Consider the following 16,068-nt stretch of genomic DNA (forward strand, 5'->3'; position numbering starts at 1 on the left):
TGGGTTAACCAGGCTATACATAAAACACCTTGCACTGCACAAAAGGCTTAATCAGAATTCTCATCACAGAAACAAAACAATAGCACAAAATGACTTTTATTCGAAAGTATGTAGTTGGTATATGATTCAGCACCTGTCCGTTTCGTGGTTGATTTTCAGGCTCCAGAAGAAGTATGTTGTATTCTGCCCATCGTTGAAGGTGATGCCAGTAGTGTCTAACTCAATATGTTGATCGCTTCTGTAATGGATCACAATCTTCTGGTAGCCTGCACTGGGTGATTGTCCAAGCTGACCATTCATAGCCAAATCTGGTGAAAGACGGACACGGTTCATTCGACGATGTTTGAGGAGTGAGTGGATGATGTGGAAAGGACAATGAATAATTGAATGAAATAATTAAATAACTATTTGTAATCAAAATCAGAATTCAAAATGAGAATCAAATTCTAAAGGTCAAGTCACCATTGTTGGGGTCTATTAGGAGTCTGAGAGAGAGAGCCACAGGAATGTCATAGCACAGTGGCAGAGCCTGGCCCTCAGCGGGCAACAGGAACCTCCGTAGAGGACTCACTGAGAGAGAGAGAGCGAGAGAGCGAGGAAAATCGAGAAAGGAATAGAGAGAGGGACAGACAGAGAGAATGCAGAAGGGTGCTTAAGATACTTTGTGAGAAAAAAACAGCAATAACCTTAGACAACATCTTAAATATACAAAAAAAAATACATTTTGAGGACGACAAATATTGCAGTACCAGTTGTAGTTGTAGTTCTCATTGTAGTTTTAGTTGGGTGAGCTCGCAGAGGATCATTAAAATCAAGATAATCTGAAAGTGTAACATGAGAGAACACTCACAGAGAGAACCTGACAGACATACAGTCAGAACATGAACACAAAGAATCCTACACACAGATACACACACACACAAGATATCAAAGAATTACCCATGCCAAAGTCAGGAAATGACTTCTGGACAGCATGACCAACATCATAATTAGTACGACTCATCAAGCCTATGACAAAAACACAAAATGAGCACACGTAAGCTGATGTTCAACAAGTTCAGCTGTGATAGAGGGGAAAGGTAGTCACTTGCCGCCACTTGACATGATTCCTCTTCCTCCCCCTCCCCTTTTGTTGTTATTTCCTGTAAAGCAGGGGCAGTTGTAAAACTCATCACCAAATTTTGGGAATTGGTCAGAATTCAATCATTGCGGAAATTGTTTTCTTCTGCACTACACTTTAACAGCAGTTGAAATTGACACACTTGCCTCTTAGTCCTTGTTTTGGGGGAGGACCAGCTAGGGAATGACAGGAGGAAAGTTCATTGAGTTAATAGTGCTGGGGGAATCCACTGATATAGCATCTCTTTATTGTTGTTGTCATTCCTTTTGATTTGACGCTTTTCCATCCTTTTTTCTCTCCTCACCTCTATCATTTTTGTTTTGTTTGTGAAGTGTATTGTGACGAAACTGTTTGTAAAATTAAACTATGTATTTAATGACCATTTAATTTCATTAAATCATTTCATATATACAGTTGAAGTCGGAAGTTTTACATACACTTAGGTTGGAGTCATTAAAACTCGTTTTTCAACCCCTCTGCCACGACTCCCACCGAAGGTGGCTCCCCTGCCTGTTCGGGTGGTGCTCGGCGGTCGTCGTCGCCGGCCTACTAGCCGCCACCAATCCCTTTTTCCTTTTCTGTTCGTTTGGTCACATTAGTTGCACCTGTACCTTATTGTGTTTAATGATTTTTGTCTATTTAAGCCTGTTAGGCCCGCCTAGGTTTGTGCGGGATTGTTATACTGTTAGGTTGTGGATGCTCGCTTGTATTTTATTTTTCCGGACATTTTGGGTCCTGTGTATGGGCCGGTCAGTTGATGCGCCTTGTATTCTTGGCGTGACCATTTTTTCCGGTAAGAAAATATACATTTATTTGAACCCTCTGCTCTCTGCACCTGACTCCAAACCCACTGTTCTTAAAGGACTCTGACACACTCCTGCAACGACTTCTGCCGAAGGAGATGCCTCTGTTTGGGCGGTGTTCGGCGGTCGACGTCACCAGTCTTCTAGCCATCATTGATCCATTTTTCATTTTCCATTGGTTTTGTCTTGTCTTCTACACAACTGGTTTCATTCCCATTCATTACCTGTTGTGTATTTAACCCTCTGTTTCCCCTCATGTCTTTGTTAGAGATTGTTTGTTGTTCAGTATTCGTGTTGTTTGTATTGGTGCGCAACGGGTCCTCGTACCCACTTTATTTTATTGTATTCATAGTTTTGGAGTTATGTTTTTTAAAACTACTCCATTCCACCAAGTCTGATTCTCCTGCGCCTGACTTCCCTGCCACCTATACACACGACTCTGACAACTCCACACATTTCTTGTTAACAAACTATAGTTTCGGCAAGTCGGTTAGGACATCTACTTTGTGCATGACACAAGTCATTTTTACAACAATTGTTTACAGGCAGATTATTTCACATATAATTCACTGTACCACAATTCCAGTGGGTCAGAGGTTTACATACACTAAGTTGACTGTGCCTTTAAACAGCTTGGAAAATTCCAGAAAACTACGTCATGGCTTTAGAAGCTTTCGATAGGCTTATTGACATCAATTGGAGGGGTACCTGTGGATGTATTTCAAGAACTACCTTCAAAGTCAGTGCCTCATTGCTTGACATCATGGGAAAATCAAAAGAAATCAGCCAAGACCTCAGAAAAAAATTGCAGACGTCCAAAAGTCTGGTTCATCCTTGGGAGCAATTTCCAAATGCCTGAAGGTACCACGCTCATCTGTACAAACAATAGTACGCAAGTATAAACACCATGGGACCGCGCAGCCGTCATACCGCTCAGGAAGGAGATGCATTCTGTCTCCTAGAGATAAACCTACTTTGGTGTGAAAAGTGCAAATCCATCCCAGAACAACAGCAAAGGACCTTGTGAAGATGCTGGAGGAAACATCTACAAACGTATCTATATCCACAGTAAAACGAGTCCTATATTGACAAAACCTGAAAGGCCGCTCAGCAAGGAAGAAGTCACTGCTCCAAAACCGCCATAAACTGCCGCATCATGTTGTGGGGGTGCTTTGCTGCAGGAGGGACTAGTGCACTTCACAAAATAGATGGCATCATGAGGTAGGAAAATTATGTGGATATATTGAAGCAACATCTCAAGACACCAGTCAGGAAGTTAAAGCTTGGTCGCAAATGGGTCTTCCAAATGGACAACAAAGTCAAGGTATTGGAGTGGCCAGGCCCTGACCCCAATCCTATAGAAAATTTGTTGGCAAAACTGAAAATGCGTGTGTGAGCAAGGAGGCCTACAAACCTGACTCAGTTACACCAGCTCTGTCAGGAGGAATGGGCCAAAATTCACCCAACGTGTTTTGGGAAGCTTGTGGAAGGCTACTCGAAACGTTTGACCCAAGTTAAACAATTTAAAGACAATGCTACCAAATACTCATAAAAGAAATAAAAGCTGAAATAATTCATTCTCTCTACTATTATTCTGACATTTCACGTTCTAAAATAAAGTGGTGATCCTAACTTTTTACCATGATTAAATGTCATGAATTGTGAAAAACCGAGTTTAAATGTATTTGGCTAAGGTGTGTAAACTTCCGTCTTCAACTGTACTAATCTTAACCTGATCCCACTGATCTTGATGCTATTTATTCAGGTTTTAGTGTTTGTATATGTTCACATACAGTCATGGACAGTTTATTAGGGAACACCCATCTACTATTGGGTCAGACCCACCTTTGCCTCCATAACAGCTTGAAATATTTGGGGCATTGATTCTACAAGGTGTCTGAAACATTCAATGCTCAATTGGTATCAAGGGACCTGGCGTGTGACAGGAAAACATTCCCCACACCACCGCCTCTAGGCTGTACAGTTTACACCAGGCAGGATGGGGCCATTGACTCATGCTGCTTATGCCAAATCCTGACTCTGCCATCATTGTGATGCAACAGCATTCGTCGACTGTCCAGTGTTGGTGACCGTGTGCCCACTGGATCCACTTCTTGTTTTTAGCTGTAGGAGTGGAACCCGGTGTGGTCGTCTGCTGCAATAGCAAATCCGTGACAAGGATCGATGAGTTGTGCATTCCGAGATGCTGTTCTGCACCCCACTGTTGTACTTCACCATTATTTCCTGTTTGTGGCCCACCTGTTGCCATTCTTGCCATTCTCCTTTGACCTTTCTGGTCACTCTCCATATACCTTTCTCATCGACTAACTGTTTTTGCCCACAGGACTGCTGCTGACTTGGATGTTTTTTGTTTGTCACACCATTGTCGGTAAACTCTGGACACTGCCGTGCGCGAAAAGCCCAGGAAGGCAATGTTTCTGAGATTCTGGATCCGGCATACCTGACACCGGTGGTCATACCGTACTCAAAGTCTCTTAGGTCACTCGTTTTGCCCATCCTAACATTCAATTGAACAGTAACTGAATGCCTTGATGCCTGTCTGCCTGCTTTATATAGCAAGCCACGGCCACAAGACTCACTGTCTGTAGGAGCGATCCATTTTCGTGAACGGGGTGGTTACCTAATAAACTGGCCGGTGAGTGTATATTTTTACTGTAGTTATTTTCTTTACATTCTGTCCAACTACAAACACACATACTGCACAGACAAACGTGTATTTCACCAAAACATCTGAGAAAAAATAGAGTCAAGTAACCGGAGAATAGATGAGAGGATGAGAGTGAAAGAGAGAGAGGGATAAAAATAGAGAGAACATTTTGGGTAGAGTCAGTAGTGACTTCTGAATTTAACCTAGACAAGGGCCAGGATTCAATCCAATCGCTCTTCAAGCTCGCTTTATCGCAGTTTTGAATTTAATCCTGGCCAAAATAGAAGATTGAGTAAAATTAGGGGTAAGGTATTTGTCTTACCAGGAAGGTTTCGGGCTGACAATTCAGGTTGTCCTGGTAAACATAACATATATTTAAAGTTCATATACAGTTTATAATGTAAAGTTTATACTGTAGATTGACAGCCTTTGGTCTTTTATTTACGCCATTGACTTACACCATACATTAAAACTTCTTAGGGCTGAGATCCCGGTAACGGGATCGATATGACAACAGCCAGTGAAAGTGCAGGGCGCCAATTCAAAACAACAGAAATCTCATAATTAAAATTCCTCAGACATACAAGTATTTCAAACCATTTTAAAGATACACTTCTTGTTAACTTTTTAGGGATAGGGGGCAGCATTTTCACTTTGGATGAATTGCGTGCCTATAGTAAACTGCCTCCTACTCTGTCACAGATGCTAATATATGCATATTATTATTACTATTGGATAGAAAACACTCTGAAGTTTCTAAAACTGTTTGAATTATGTCTGTGAGTATAACAGACCACTTACCTTTGATGATCTTCATCAGAATGCACTCCTAGGAATCCCAGTTCCACAATAAATGTTTGTTTTAATCGATAATGTCCATAATTTATGTCCAAATAGCTCCTTTGGTAAATAAATCCAAACTCACGAAGCGCGTTCACTAGGAGCAGACAAAAAGTCAAAAAGTTCCGTTACAGTCCGTAGAAACATGTCAAACGTAGTATAGAATCAATCTTTAGGATGTTTTTAAGATAAATCTTCAATAATGTTCCTACCGGAGAATTCCTTTGTCCTCAGAAATTGCAATGGAACTCAAGCCGACTCTCACATGAACAAGCGTTACGAGCTCAAGGCATTTTGGCAGACCTCTGACTCATTCCCCGCAACACGACCAATATCCCACTGTATCTTCAATAGGGAATGAGTTGAAAAACGACCAACCTCAGATTTCCCACTTCCTGATTGGATTTTTTTCTCAGGTTTTGCCTGCCATATGAGTTCTGTTATACTCACAGACATCATTCAAACAGTTTTAGAAACTTCAGAGTGTTTTCTATCCAAATATACTAATACTATGCATATATTAGCAACTGGGACTGAGTAGCCGGCATTTTACTCTGGGCACCTTATTCATCCAAACTACTCAATACTGCCCCCAGCCAGAAAAAGTTAATTGCCACACTGTGTGTGCCTGTGGGGGGTGGTGTGTGCATGTGTGCATGCCTGCCTTCGTGTGTGTGTGTGTGTGTGTGTGTGTGTGTGTGTGTGTGTGTGTGTGTGTGTGTGTGTGTGTGGTGATGATGATGGTAGTTTTGCTCACTGTGGACTTGGTGGTTCAAGAAATGTAATGATGACCCGTAGTCGACTTGACTAGATTGTATCCGTTTCTCCCCCTCCTTGGGCTTGTGGGCCACCTGTGAGTCCTCTCCCTGGGGCTTGGTGACCACCATTGAGGTGAAAGGAGTCACAAAGCCGTACTTCAGACAAAGATCCAGGGCCTCCTTCTTCACCTTCTCCTTTGCCGTCCCGCTCAACTGCACCCTGAAACAAACACACACAATCACAGGTATAATAACTGTATTTGCATAAAAAAATTACAAAATACGATTTTCAAAAAATTTAAAGAGATAATCCATTACCGAATGAAACTCTTGTTAATTTGGTGATAGTCTATGTTCTATGAGTTGGGTAAAACATGTATTTTCACCGTGATTTACCAGCTAAGATAAGTGGTCCGTCAGTGAATTCAGGAAATTGCATTGTGCCACGTTCTCACAATAAGGTTCTTGTCAATGGAGATAGGGAGTAACACACATTTCATAATGCTTTTTAAAACATTACCTCTACTCCTGATTGCCATATCAGCCAATATATGGTATGGGCATACTTGTCTAGAACACATACATCCTTTTATATCGTCATGACAAGGTATGTATTTTGCTAAGATGTGGTCAAACTAAACAGTGGACCAAATATTCAACTCAGTTTTTCTTTCAACGTCCATCACGCAACGCAATTTTCTATTCTCCCCCCTTGCCCTGTGTGTGTGTGTGTGTGTGTGTGTGTGTGTGTGTGTGTGTGTGTGTGTGTGTGTGTGTGTGTGTGTGTGTGTGTGTGTGTGTGTGTGCGTGCGTGCGTGTGTGTATTGGATGATGGTAAATTAACCAACGAATTTGAATACAATTGTACATTTTCATGAATTTGATCATATCGGGAGAGGACATTCAGAAAAAGTACGGGACTTGAACCTGCAAAACTTAATGCACTCTATCTGTAACAGATTCTAGTTATGGTAACAGAATACTGTATTGAGATCGGGGCTTTTCTTCAGTGAGAAAATATGCAGAATGTAGTCCCAGTTCCATCTCACTCCATATTCTCCCACTGGGCTTCATCGCCTCACCGTATTTGGATGCTTCAGATTTATACATCCGGTGAAACATCTGGCACCTTGTACTATCTTTGGTATTATTGTGTGTACATTAGCTACACTAGCTAGCTAGAAAGCATGCTCAGAGAGAAAGAGAGAGAGCATTGCATCGTGGGTTTTGTAGTCGACTTGAGCTGCATCAGATTTCCTCAACGATTTTCACGTTGCTCTTAATAACCTTATTAAAATGACAAAATGAAACATTTGTTCACAAACAATATTGTTATCATATATTTGTGTTATTTAACACTGTAAAGCATAGGAATGAATGGTTTGGGTGTAATGAACTGGGAATGTTTACGTTTGTGCTTTTCTAATAACCAATTTCTGTGTTCATGTAAGTGACTGATTGAACGTGCCTGGGAGAATTCCTCACTGTAGTATCTGCAATTTGGCAGTACGCCCAGACCCTTGTTTTGAGAACGATATCTCAGTTTCAAGGTCTCAGCTTGGAGAGAAGAAAGCCTCGTGAGGTATTGGTCTGTCACATGCATGAACCAGTATTGGTCGGTCACATGAATGAAGCAAATGTTAATGATGACTTAATTATGAATAATGAATAAGCTAAAACATGTCATTATTACTTTCTGTGTACGTACAGTATATAAGAGAACTAATGAGACTTCTCTGTTGGACTCCTGATCGACATGTGTACATGGTGCATTGAGTTGGTTAGAACCTCTCCAGCGCGTTGAGAATAAAGGAAGATTCATTTAAAATTGACTTTGAGTGTCCACGTGTAGAATTTCCACGACAGGTGTATGATTCCTTTCAATTTAATTTAAAGAAATATCATCTCTATTATTCTCTGAATAATGTCCAATGATTAATGTATGAATCTGAAACATATTGATTGATGTACTTGTTACTTTTACTATCTTCATTTTTGGCCAAAATAACAGGCGTTTTGGTAGTGACATCATTGTTTCGGTTGTGACCTGGCATATACAGTGCCTTCGGAAAGTATTCAGATCCCTTGACTTTTTCCACATTTTGTTACGTTACAGCCTTGTTCTAAAATGGATTAAATAAAAAAACTCCTCAGCAATCTATACACAGTATCCCATAATGACAAAGCGAAAACAGAAATGTTTGCAAAAAAATTAAATATGTATATATATATATATATATATATATATCTTATTTACATCCAGTTGAAATCGTAAGTTTCTTGTTAACAAACTATAGTTTTGGCAAGTCGGTTAGGACATCTACTTTGTGCATGACGCAAGTAATTTTTCCAACAATTGTTTACAGACAGATTATTTCACTTATAATTCACTGTATCACAATTCCAGTGGGTCAGAAATTTACATACACTAAGTTGACGATGCCTTGGAAAATTCCAGAAAAATATGTCATGGATTTAGAAGCTTCTGATAGGCTAATTGACATCATTTGAGTCAATTGGAGGTGTACCTGTGGATGTATTTCAAGGCCTACCTTCAACCTCATTGCCTCATTGGGAAAATCAAATGAAATCAGCCAAGACCTCAGAAAAATAATTGTAGACCTCCACAAGTCTGGTTCATCCTTGGGAGCAATTTCCAAATGCCTGAAGGTATCACATTCATCTGTATCAACAATAGCACGCAAATATAAACACCATCATACCGCTCAGGAAGGAGACACGTTCTGTCTCCTAGATATGAACATACTTTGGTGCGAAAAGTGCAAATCAATCCCAGAACAACAGCAAAGGACCTTGTGAAGATGCTGGAGGAAAGAGCTAAAAAAGTATCCATATCCACAGTAAAACGAGTGTTATATCGACAAAACCTGAAAGGCCGCTCAGCAAGGAAGAAGTCACTGCTCCAATCCCACCATAAAAAAGCCAGACTACGGTTTGCAACTGCACATGGGGACAAAGATCGTACTCTTTGGAGAAATGTCCTATGGTCTGATGAAACAAAAATAGAACTGTTTGGCCATAATGACCATCGTTATGTTTGGAGGAAAACGGGGGAGGCTTGCAAGCCGAAGAACACCATCCAAACCATGAAGCATGGGGGTGGCATCATCATGTTGTGGGAATGCTTTGCTGCAGGAGGGACTGGTGCACTTCACAAAATAGATGGCGATGTGGAGTTATTTTGAGGTAATATGTACACGTAGGTAGAGTTAAAGTGATTATGCATAGCGGTCTCCTGCCTGGCAGAGAAAGCAGTACAGATGTTCTGATCCAGTTTGGCACCATATAAAGTTACCTATGCGAGTCAGGGTTCTCAAATCTGGCATAGTTAAGAAACAAGTAAAGAAACAGACTCAATACTGAGCATAACCTCAGGGTTGCACTGTCAAAATGTCCAGAATAGACCTGCAGTCACACATCTCTCATTAGGAGTGTGTGTGTGTGTGTGTGTGTGTGTGTGTGTGTGTGTGTGTGTGTGTGTGTGTGTGTGTGTGTGTGTGTGTGTGTGTGTGCGTCATTATAGTACAACGGTTTGATTTGTCTAATCTTAGCAATTTCTTCTTAGCTAGCTACATAGCCGTCTTTGTATCAAAGATAATTGCGTAATTATCGTATTTCGTCGTCCTAACGTAGCCTACACTGCTATCTGCCCAGCAGCTAGCCAGCTAGCTAACGTCCACCGTCTACCGTATAGCAGCACTGTAGTAACTATTACCCTCAACTGAACGACTTGATTAGTGTAGTGTTAGCTAGCTACATAGTTGTCTTTGCTGTCTTCGTATCCAAGATAATTGTGTAGTTTAGAGTGTGTAGTTTTAGAGTGATTATCTTAATTTACCGAGGTTAGCTAGCCAGCTATTTGTCGTCCTTAACGTAGGAGACACTGCTAGCTAGCCAACAGCTAGCCAACGTCTACCGAATAGAACTTAACAACCCGGTCGCATTCCGCCTCGCTCCACAGGTAGTATCACATTTTCATTTCATTTCATTACAGTACAACGGTTTGATTTGTCTGATCGTAGCTAGCTACATAGCTAGCTACATAGCCGTCTCTGTATCAAAGATAATTGTGTAGTCTAGAGCGATTTTCTAGGTTACCTAGCCAGCTATTGTCGTTCTTTTAACGCAACGTAACGTAATCAACACTGCTAGCTAGCCAGCTGGCCCCGAATCAACAACGCAGCCACTGCCAGCTAGCCTACAAAGTCAACAACGCAGCCACTGCCAGCTAGCCTACTTCAGCAGTACTGTATCATTTTTAATAATTTTAGTCAATAAGATTCTTGCTACGTAAGCTCAACTTTCTGAACATTCGAGACGTGTAGTCCACTTGTCATTCCAATCTCCTTTGCATTAGCGTAGCCTCTTCTGTAGCCTGTCAACTATGTGTCTGTCTATCCCTGTTCTCTCCTCTCTGCACAGACCATACAAACGCTCCACACCTCGTGGCCGCGGCCACCCTAATCTGGTGGTCCCAGCGCGCACGACCCACGTGGAGTCGATCTGCGGCCAACAAGGCAGAGTTCATCTCAGCCTATGCCTCCCTCCAGTCCCTCGACTTCTTGGCACTGACGGAAACATGGATCACCACAGATAACACTGCTACTCCTACTGCTCTCTCTTCGTCCGCCCACGTGTTCTCGCACACCCCGAGAGCTTCTGGTCAGCGGGGTGGTGGCACCGGGATCCTCATCTCTCCCAAGTGGTCATTCTCTCTTTCTCCCCTTACCCATCTGTCTATCGCCTCCTTTGAATTCCATGCTGTCACAGTTACCAGCCCTTTCAAGCTTAACATCCTTATCATTTATCGCCCTCCAGGTTCCCTCGGAGAGTTCATCAATGAGCTTGATGCCTTGATAAGCTCCTTTCCTGAGGACGGCTCACCTCTCACAGTTCTGGGCGACTTTAACCTCCCCACGTCTACCTTTGACTCATTCCTCTCTGCCTCCTTCTTTCCACTCCTCTCCTCTTTTGACCTCTCCCTCTCACCTTCCTTCCCCCCCTACTCACAAGGCAGGCAATACGCTCGACCTCATCTTTACTAGATGCTGTTCTTCCACTAACCTCATTGCAACTCCCCTCCAAGTCTCCGACCACTACCTTGTATCCTTTTCCCTCTCGCTCTCATCCAACACTTCCCACACTGCCCCTACTCGGATGGTATCGCACCGTCCCAACCTTCGCTCTCTCTCCCCCGCTACTCTCTCCTCTTCCATCCTATCATCTCTTCCCTCTGCTCAAACCTTCTCCAACCTATCTCCTGATTCTGCCTCCTCAAACCTCCTCTCATCCCTTTCTGCATCCTTTGACTCTCTATGTCCCCTATCCTCCAGGCCGGCTCGGTCCTCCCCTCCCGCTCCGTGGCTCGACGACTCATTGCGAGCTCACAGAACAGGGCTCCGGGCAGCCGAGCGGAAATGGAGGAAAACTCGCCTCCCTGCGGACCTGGCATCCTTTCACTCCCTCCTCTCTACATTTTCCTCTTCTGTCGCTGCTGCTAAAGCCACTTTCTACCACTCTAAATTCCAAGCATCTGCCTCTAACCCTAGGAAGCTCTATGCCACCTTCTCCTCCCTCCTGAATCCCCCCCCCCTCCTCCCTCTCTGCAGATGACTTCGTCAACCATTTTGAAAAGAAGGTCGACGACATCCGATCCTCGTTTGCTAAGTCAAACGACACCGCTGGTTCTGCTCACACTGCCCTACCCTGTGCTCTGACCTCTTTCTCCCCTCTCTCTCCAGATGAAATCTCGCGTCTTGTGACGGCCGGCCGCCCAACAACCTGCCCGCTTGACCCTATCCCCTCCTCTCTTCTCCAGACCATTTCCGGAGACCTTCTCCCTTACCTCACCTCGCTCATCAACTCATCCCTGACCGCTGGCTACGTCCCTTCCGTCTTCAAGAGAGCGAGAGTTGCACCCCTTCTGAAAAAACCTACACTCGATCCCTCCGATGTCAACAACTACAGACCAGTATCCCTTCTTTCTTTTCTCTCCAAAACTCTTGAACGTGCCGTCCTTGGCCAGCTCTCCCGCTATCTCTCTCAGAATGACCTTCTTGATCCAAATCAGTCAGGTTTCAAGACTAGTCATTCAACTGAGACTGCTCTTCTCTGTATCACGGAGGCGCTCCGCACTGCTAAAGCTAACTCTCTCTCCTCTGCTCTCATCCTTCTAGACCTATCGGCTGCCTTCGATACTGTGAACCATCAGATCCTCCTCTCCACCCTCTCCGAGTTGGGCATCTCCGGCGCGGCCCACGCTTGGATTGCGTCCTACCTGACAGGTCGCTCCTACCAGGTGGCGTGGCGAGAATCCGTCTCCTCACCACGTGCTCTCACCACTGGTGTCCCCCAGGGCTCTGTTCTAGGCCCTCTCCTATTCTCGCTATACACCAAGTCACTTGGCTCTGTCATAACCTCACATGGTCTCTCCTATCATTGCTATGCAGACGACACACAGTTAATCTTCTCCTTTCCCCGTTCTGATGACCAGGTGGCGAATCGCATCTCTGCATGTCTGGCAGACATATCAGTGTGGATGACGGATCACCACCTCAAGCTGAACCTCGGCAAGACGGAGCTGCTCTTCCTCCCGGGGAAGGACTGCCCGTTCCATGATCTCGCCATCACGGTTGACAACTCCACTGTGTCCTCCTCCCAGAGCACTAAGAACCTTGGCATGATCCTGGACAACACCCTGTCGTTCTCAACTAACATCAAGGCGGTGGCCCGTTCCTGTAGGTTCATGCTCTACAACATCCGCAGAGTACGACCCTGCCTCACACAGGAAGCGGCGCAGGTCCTAATCCAGGCACCTCCCGTCTGGATTACTGCAACTCGCTGTTGGCTGGGCTCCCTGCCTGTGCCATTAAACCCCTACAACTCATCCAGAACGCCGCAGCCCGTCTGGTGTTCAACCTTCCCAAGTTCTCTCACGTCACCCCGCTCCTCCGCTCTCTCCACTGGCTTCCAGTTGAAGCTCGCATCCGCTACAAGACCATGGTGCTTGCCTACGGAGCTGTGAGGGGAACGGCACCTCAGTACCTCCAGGCTCTGATCAGGCCCTACACCCAAACAAGGGCACTGCGTTCATCCACCTCTGGCCTGCTCGCCTCCCTACCACTGAGGAAGTACAGTTCCCGCTCAGCCCAGTCAAAACTGTTCGCTGCTCTGGCCCCCAATGGTGGAACAAACTCCCTCACGACGCCAGGACAGCGGAGTCAATCACCACCTTCCGGAGACACCTGAAACCCCACCTCTTTAAGGAATACCTAGGATAGGATAAAGTAATCCTTCTCACCCCCCCCCTTAAAAGATTTAGATGCACTATTGTAAAGTGGCTGCTCCACTGGATGTCATAAGGTGAATGCACCAATTTGTAAGTCGCTCTGGATAAGAGCGTCTGCTAAATGACTTAAATGTGTGTGTGTGTGTGTGTGTGTGTGTGTGTGTGTGTGTGTGTGTGTGTGTGTGTGTGTGTGTGTGTGTGTGTGTGTGTGTGTGTGATGTGATCAATCAGTTTATTCCAGTTCAGAATAAAAATGATTTATTGTATTTTAACAGCAACAGTTACAACCTATACTTTTTTTCAACAATAATTTCTACAGTAAGATGTACAGTAGGCCTGATAATTATTCATCTCTGTACTGTTACTTAAGGTTGTACTGAGCATGTGTGTGTGTTCTGTTATCAAAGAGTTCAAAATTCTGACTTGTATTTTAACAGCAACAGTCCCAGGCTGAAAAAGGTTGAAGAACACCTGCTCTAGGATGTATTTGCTGCCAAAGGTGCTTCAACAAAGTACTGAGTGACTGAATACTTTACGTAAATATGATATTTCCATTTTTTTTATATACATTTTTAAAATGTCTACAAATCTATTTTTGAAGATGACTGATTACATATTTTATTAATTAAATGTTTGTTTGCTTTTGTAAACATTTCATGTTAAAATACATCACATAATTATTTTTAAACTTCACTCAATGTAACACTTTTGTATGACTTAAATATTATTAGATATTAATATTGTAAATAATATTAGAATTATTGACAGGAATGGGAAAAAAGGTGCTTCTGCATTAATAAGCAGACCAAAGATGGTATTAACGATAAGTAATTTAAAAAAAACTGCACTCGTAAAAGACTATTTCAGACCATAGCCTGCTGAATTTGCTAGATTTTTATAGAATAGTTTTTTGTTGTTGGCACAAATGAAAATGTGGCACTGACTCGCCCATGAATGGATGTTTCAGCATTGTCTCAATGTGGAGCTTGGCATTTGACTTATGCTCGTGCAGTTACAAACCTGCTAGAGTTAGCAGCAGGCGGATGAACAATATCCACCGTTGTAGTACAAATGAAGCCTGAGCTGGTGTGTGAAGCTAACTGAAGCTGGTTGGCTTTAGAAAACCCTGAGTAAATCTGGCTTGCTTTGTAGGATACCCCTCTTCATAGACACAGGTGCAAACATACCCAAACACAGACAATGTCATGCAAAGCAAACTCACTCTTTGTCCAGGAGCTGCTTTACAGTGAGGTAGGCCCACAGCCTCTGGATGTGGCTGTCAGACCTGGCTTCAATGGGCTCCTTCTTTGGTAATGTGTCAGAGTACATCACCCTATTGCTTTTCTGAAATAATCAAGACATCCTCACATCACAATACTAAACATTGACTTTATTGTATATATTGACGTTTGACTGAGATGTCTCTAAAGTACTGATACGGAGCAATTTTTTTAATCAACATTTGGTATATATATGTTTTTTTTTTTAAAGAACATACTAAACAAAGAACAGGACAGTATGGAGTGATCTGACCTATGGACTTGTAAAGGGGGGTAGAGCAGAGGTGACCTCACCGATATGGCTATGACTTCTGCGGTAAACATCTCTATGTTGTTGTCGGGGATCTGGCCAGCTACCACGATCTCAGAGCCGTTGTAATACTGACTGAAGTTGGTTTGGGTCAGGTTAGCCCCACCCAGATATACCATCTGCACGTCCGTCAATAGGGGTGTAGCCACCTCTTCATAAAAGCCCTGTCAATCGTACAGTACAGTAGCCATTAGTCCCACCCCCTGCTCCTCCTTGTTCCCTCCCTAGTCAACTACAGTCAGATAAACGGAAAACAACCGTTTAAGCCTGCTTAGATGAGATAAGATTTTATTACATTTTATTACGGGCTCTATTTTCAACTGGCGGTAGGAGGTGAAAGTGTTAAACATTAGTTTGCAATTTTGTCATGTCGCACTAGTATTCAATCCCTTTGTCATGGCCTAAATAAGACCAGGAGTCACATAAGTTGCATGGTAATAAAGGTATGGGTAAAAATATCTGACATATTATATGGTGAAGTTATTAATTACACTGGATGGTGCCCTGACTCTTGACCCCTGGTGTAGCGGTAATACAGTCACCATAACAGCCCTACCTGTAACTGTGTTTAGACATAGCATATTTAAAACAAGTTGTTGTTTCGTTTTATTCGAATTTGATTCAAATGATTCACTCTGTCTTTTTAGCTCTTATCAATAATGAATTGAATCTTTCTCATTGACAACGTTTGTCCATGGCTCAGACGTGGTGCATTTTACACTAAGCCATTATCAGTGTGAATGTTAACAATATATTTCCATATTGAACCCATGTAATTACTGTTCAAAAACAAGTTCAATATATTTAGCAAATATGCGATAGGTCTACATTTTTGAAAATGTTGTTTCCGTAGGCTATTTAACAAACTTGCCTATAATGGACTAACAGTCTAGTTAGAGTTCATTACAATACATAAAAGACCGCAAATACGAAACTTGAATCATGTGGACCCTGCCTCACACAGGAAGCAGCGCAGGTCC

At 43.1% G+C, this 16,068-nt stretch overlaps 1 protein-coding gene and 1 long non-coding RNA gene across 6 annotated transcripts in view; both read right to left on the reverse strand.

Moving 5' to 3' along the window:
* Positions 1-16,068, reverse strand: part of LOC115142714 (inter-alpha-trypsin inhibitor heavy chain H3-like) — a 35,346-nt gene that overhangs the window by 2,906 nt on the left and 16,372 nt on the right. Inside the window, exons 11-20 of one of the 5 annotated variants that reach the window (XM_029682378.1) lie at positions 15,073-15,252; positions 14,721-14,842; positions 6,189-6,409; positions 4,914-4,946; positions 1,267-1,296; positions 1,092-1,142; positions 940-1,008; positions 750-821; positions 463-570; positions 134-308 (exon numbers count right to left, since the gene is read on the reverse strand). In XM_029682378.1, coding sequence (XP_029538238.1) covers positions 134-308; positions 463-570; positions 750-821; positions 940-1,008; positions 1,092-1,142; positions 1,267-1,296; positions 4,914-4,946; positions 6,189-6,409; positions 14,721-14,842; positions 15,073-15,252 — 1,061 coding nt within the window. The remainder of the gene's footprint in view (positions 1-133; positions 309-462; positions 571-749; positions 822-939; positions 1,009-1,091; positions 1,143-1,266; positions 1,297-4,913; positions 4,947-6,188; positions 6,410-14,720; positions 14,843-15,072; positions 15,253-16,068) is intronic. The other 4 variants (XM_029682379.1, XM_029682380.1, XM_029682381.1 and 1 more) reach the window with 4 other exon arrangements.
* LOC135560207 (uncharacterized) lies at positions 5,005-6,182 on the reverse strand. Its single transcript, XR_010458784.1, has 2 exons — positions 5,644-6,182; positions 5,005-5,528 (listed from the first exon to the last, which is right to left on the reverse strand). It is a non-coding gene; the product is annotated as an uncharacterized LOC135560207 (long non-coding RNA).

The sequence above is a fragment of the Oncorhynchus nerka genome, linkage group LG15 (assembly GCF_034236695.1).
Source record: "Oncorhynchus nerka isolate Pitt River linkage group LG15, Oner_Uvic_2.0, whole genome shotgun sequence".
NCBI classification, from domain to species: domain Eukaryota; kingdom Metazoa; phylum Chordata; class Actinopteri; order Salmoniformes; family Salmonidae; genus Oncorhynchus; species Oncorhynchus nerka.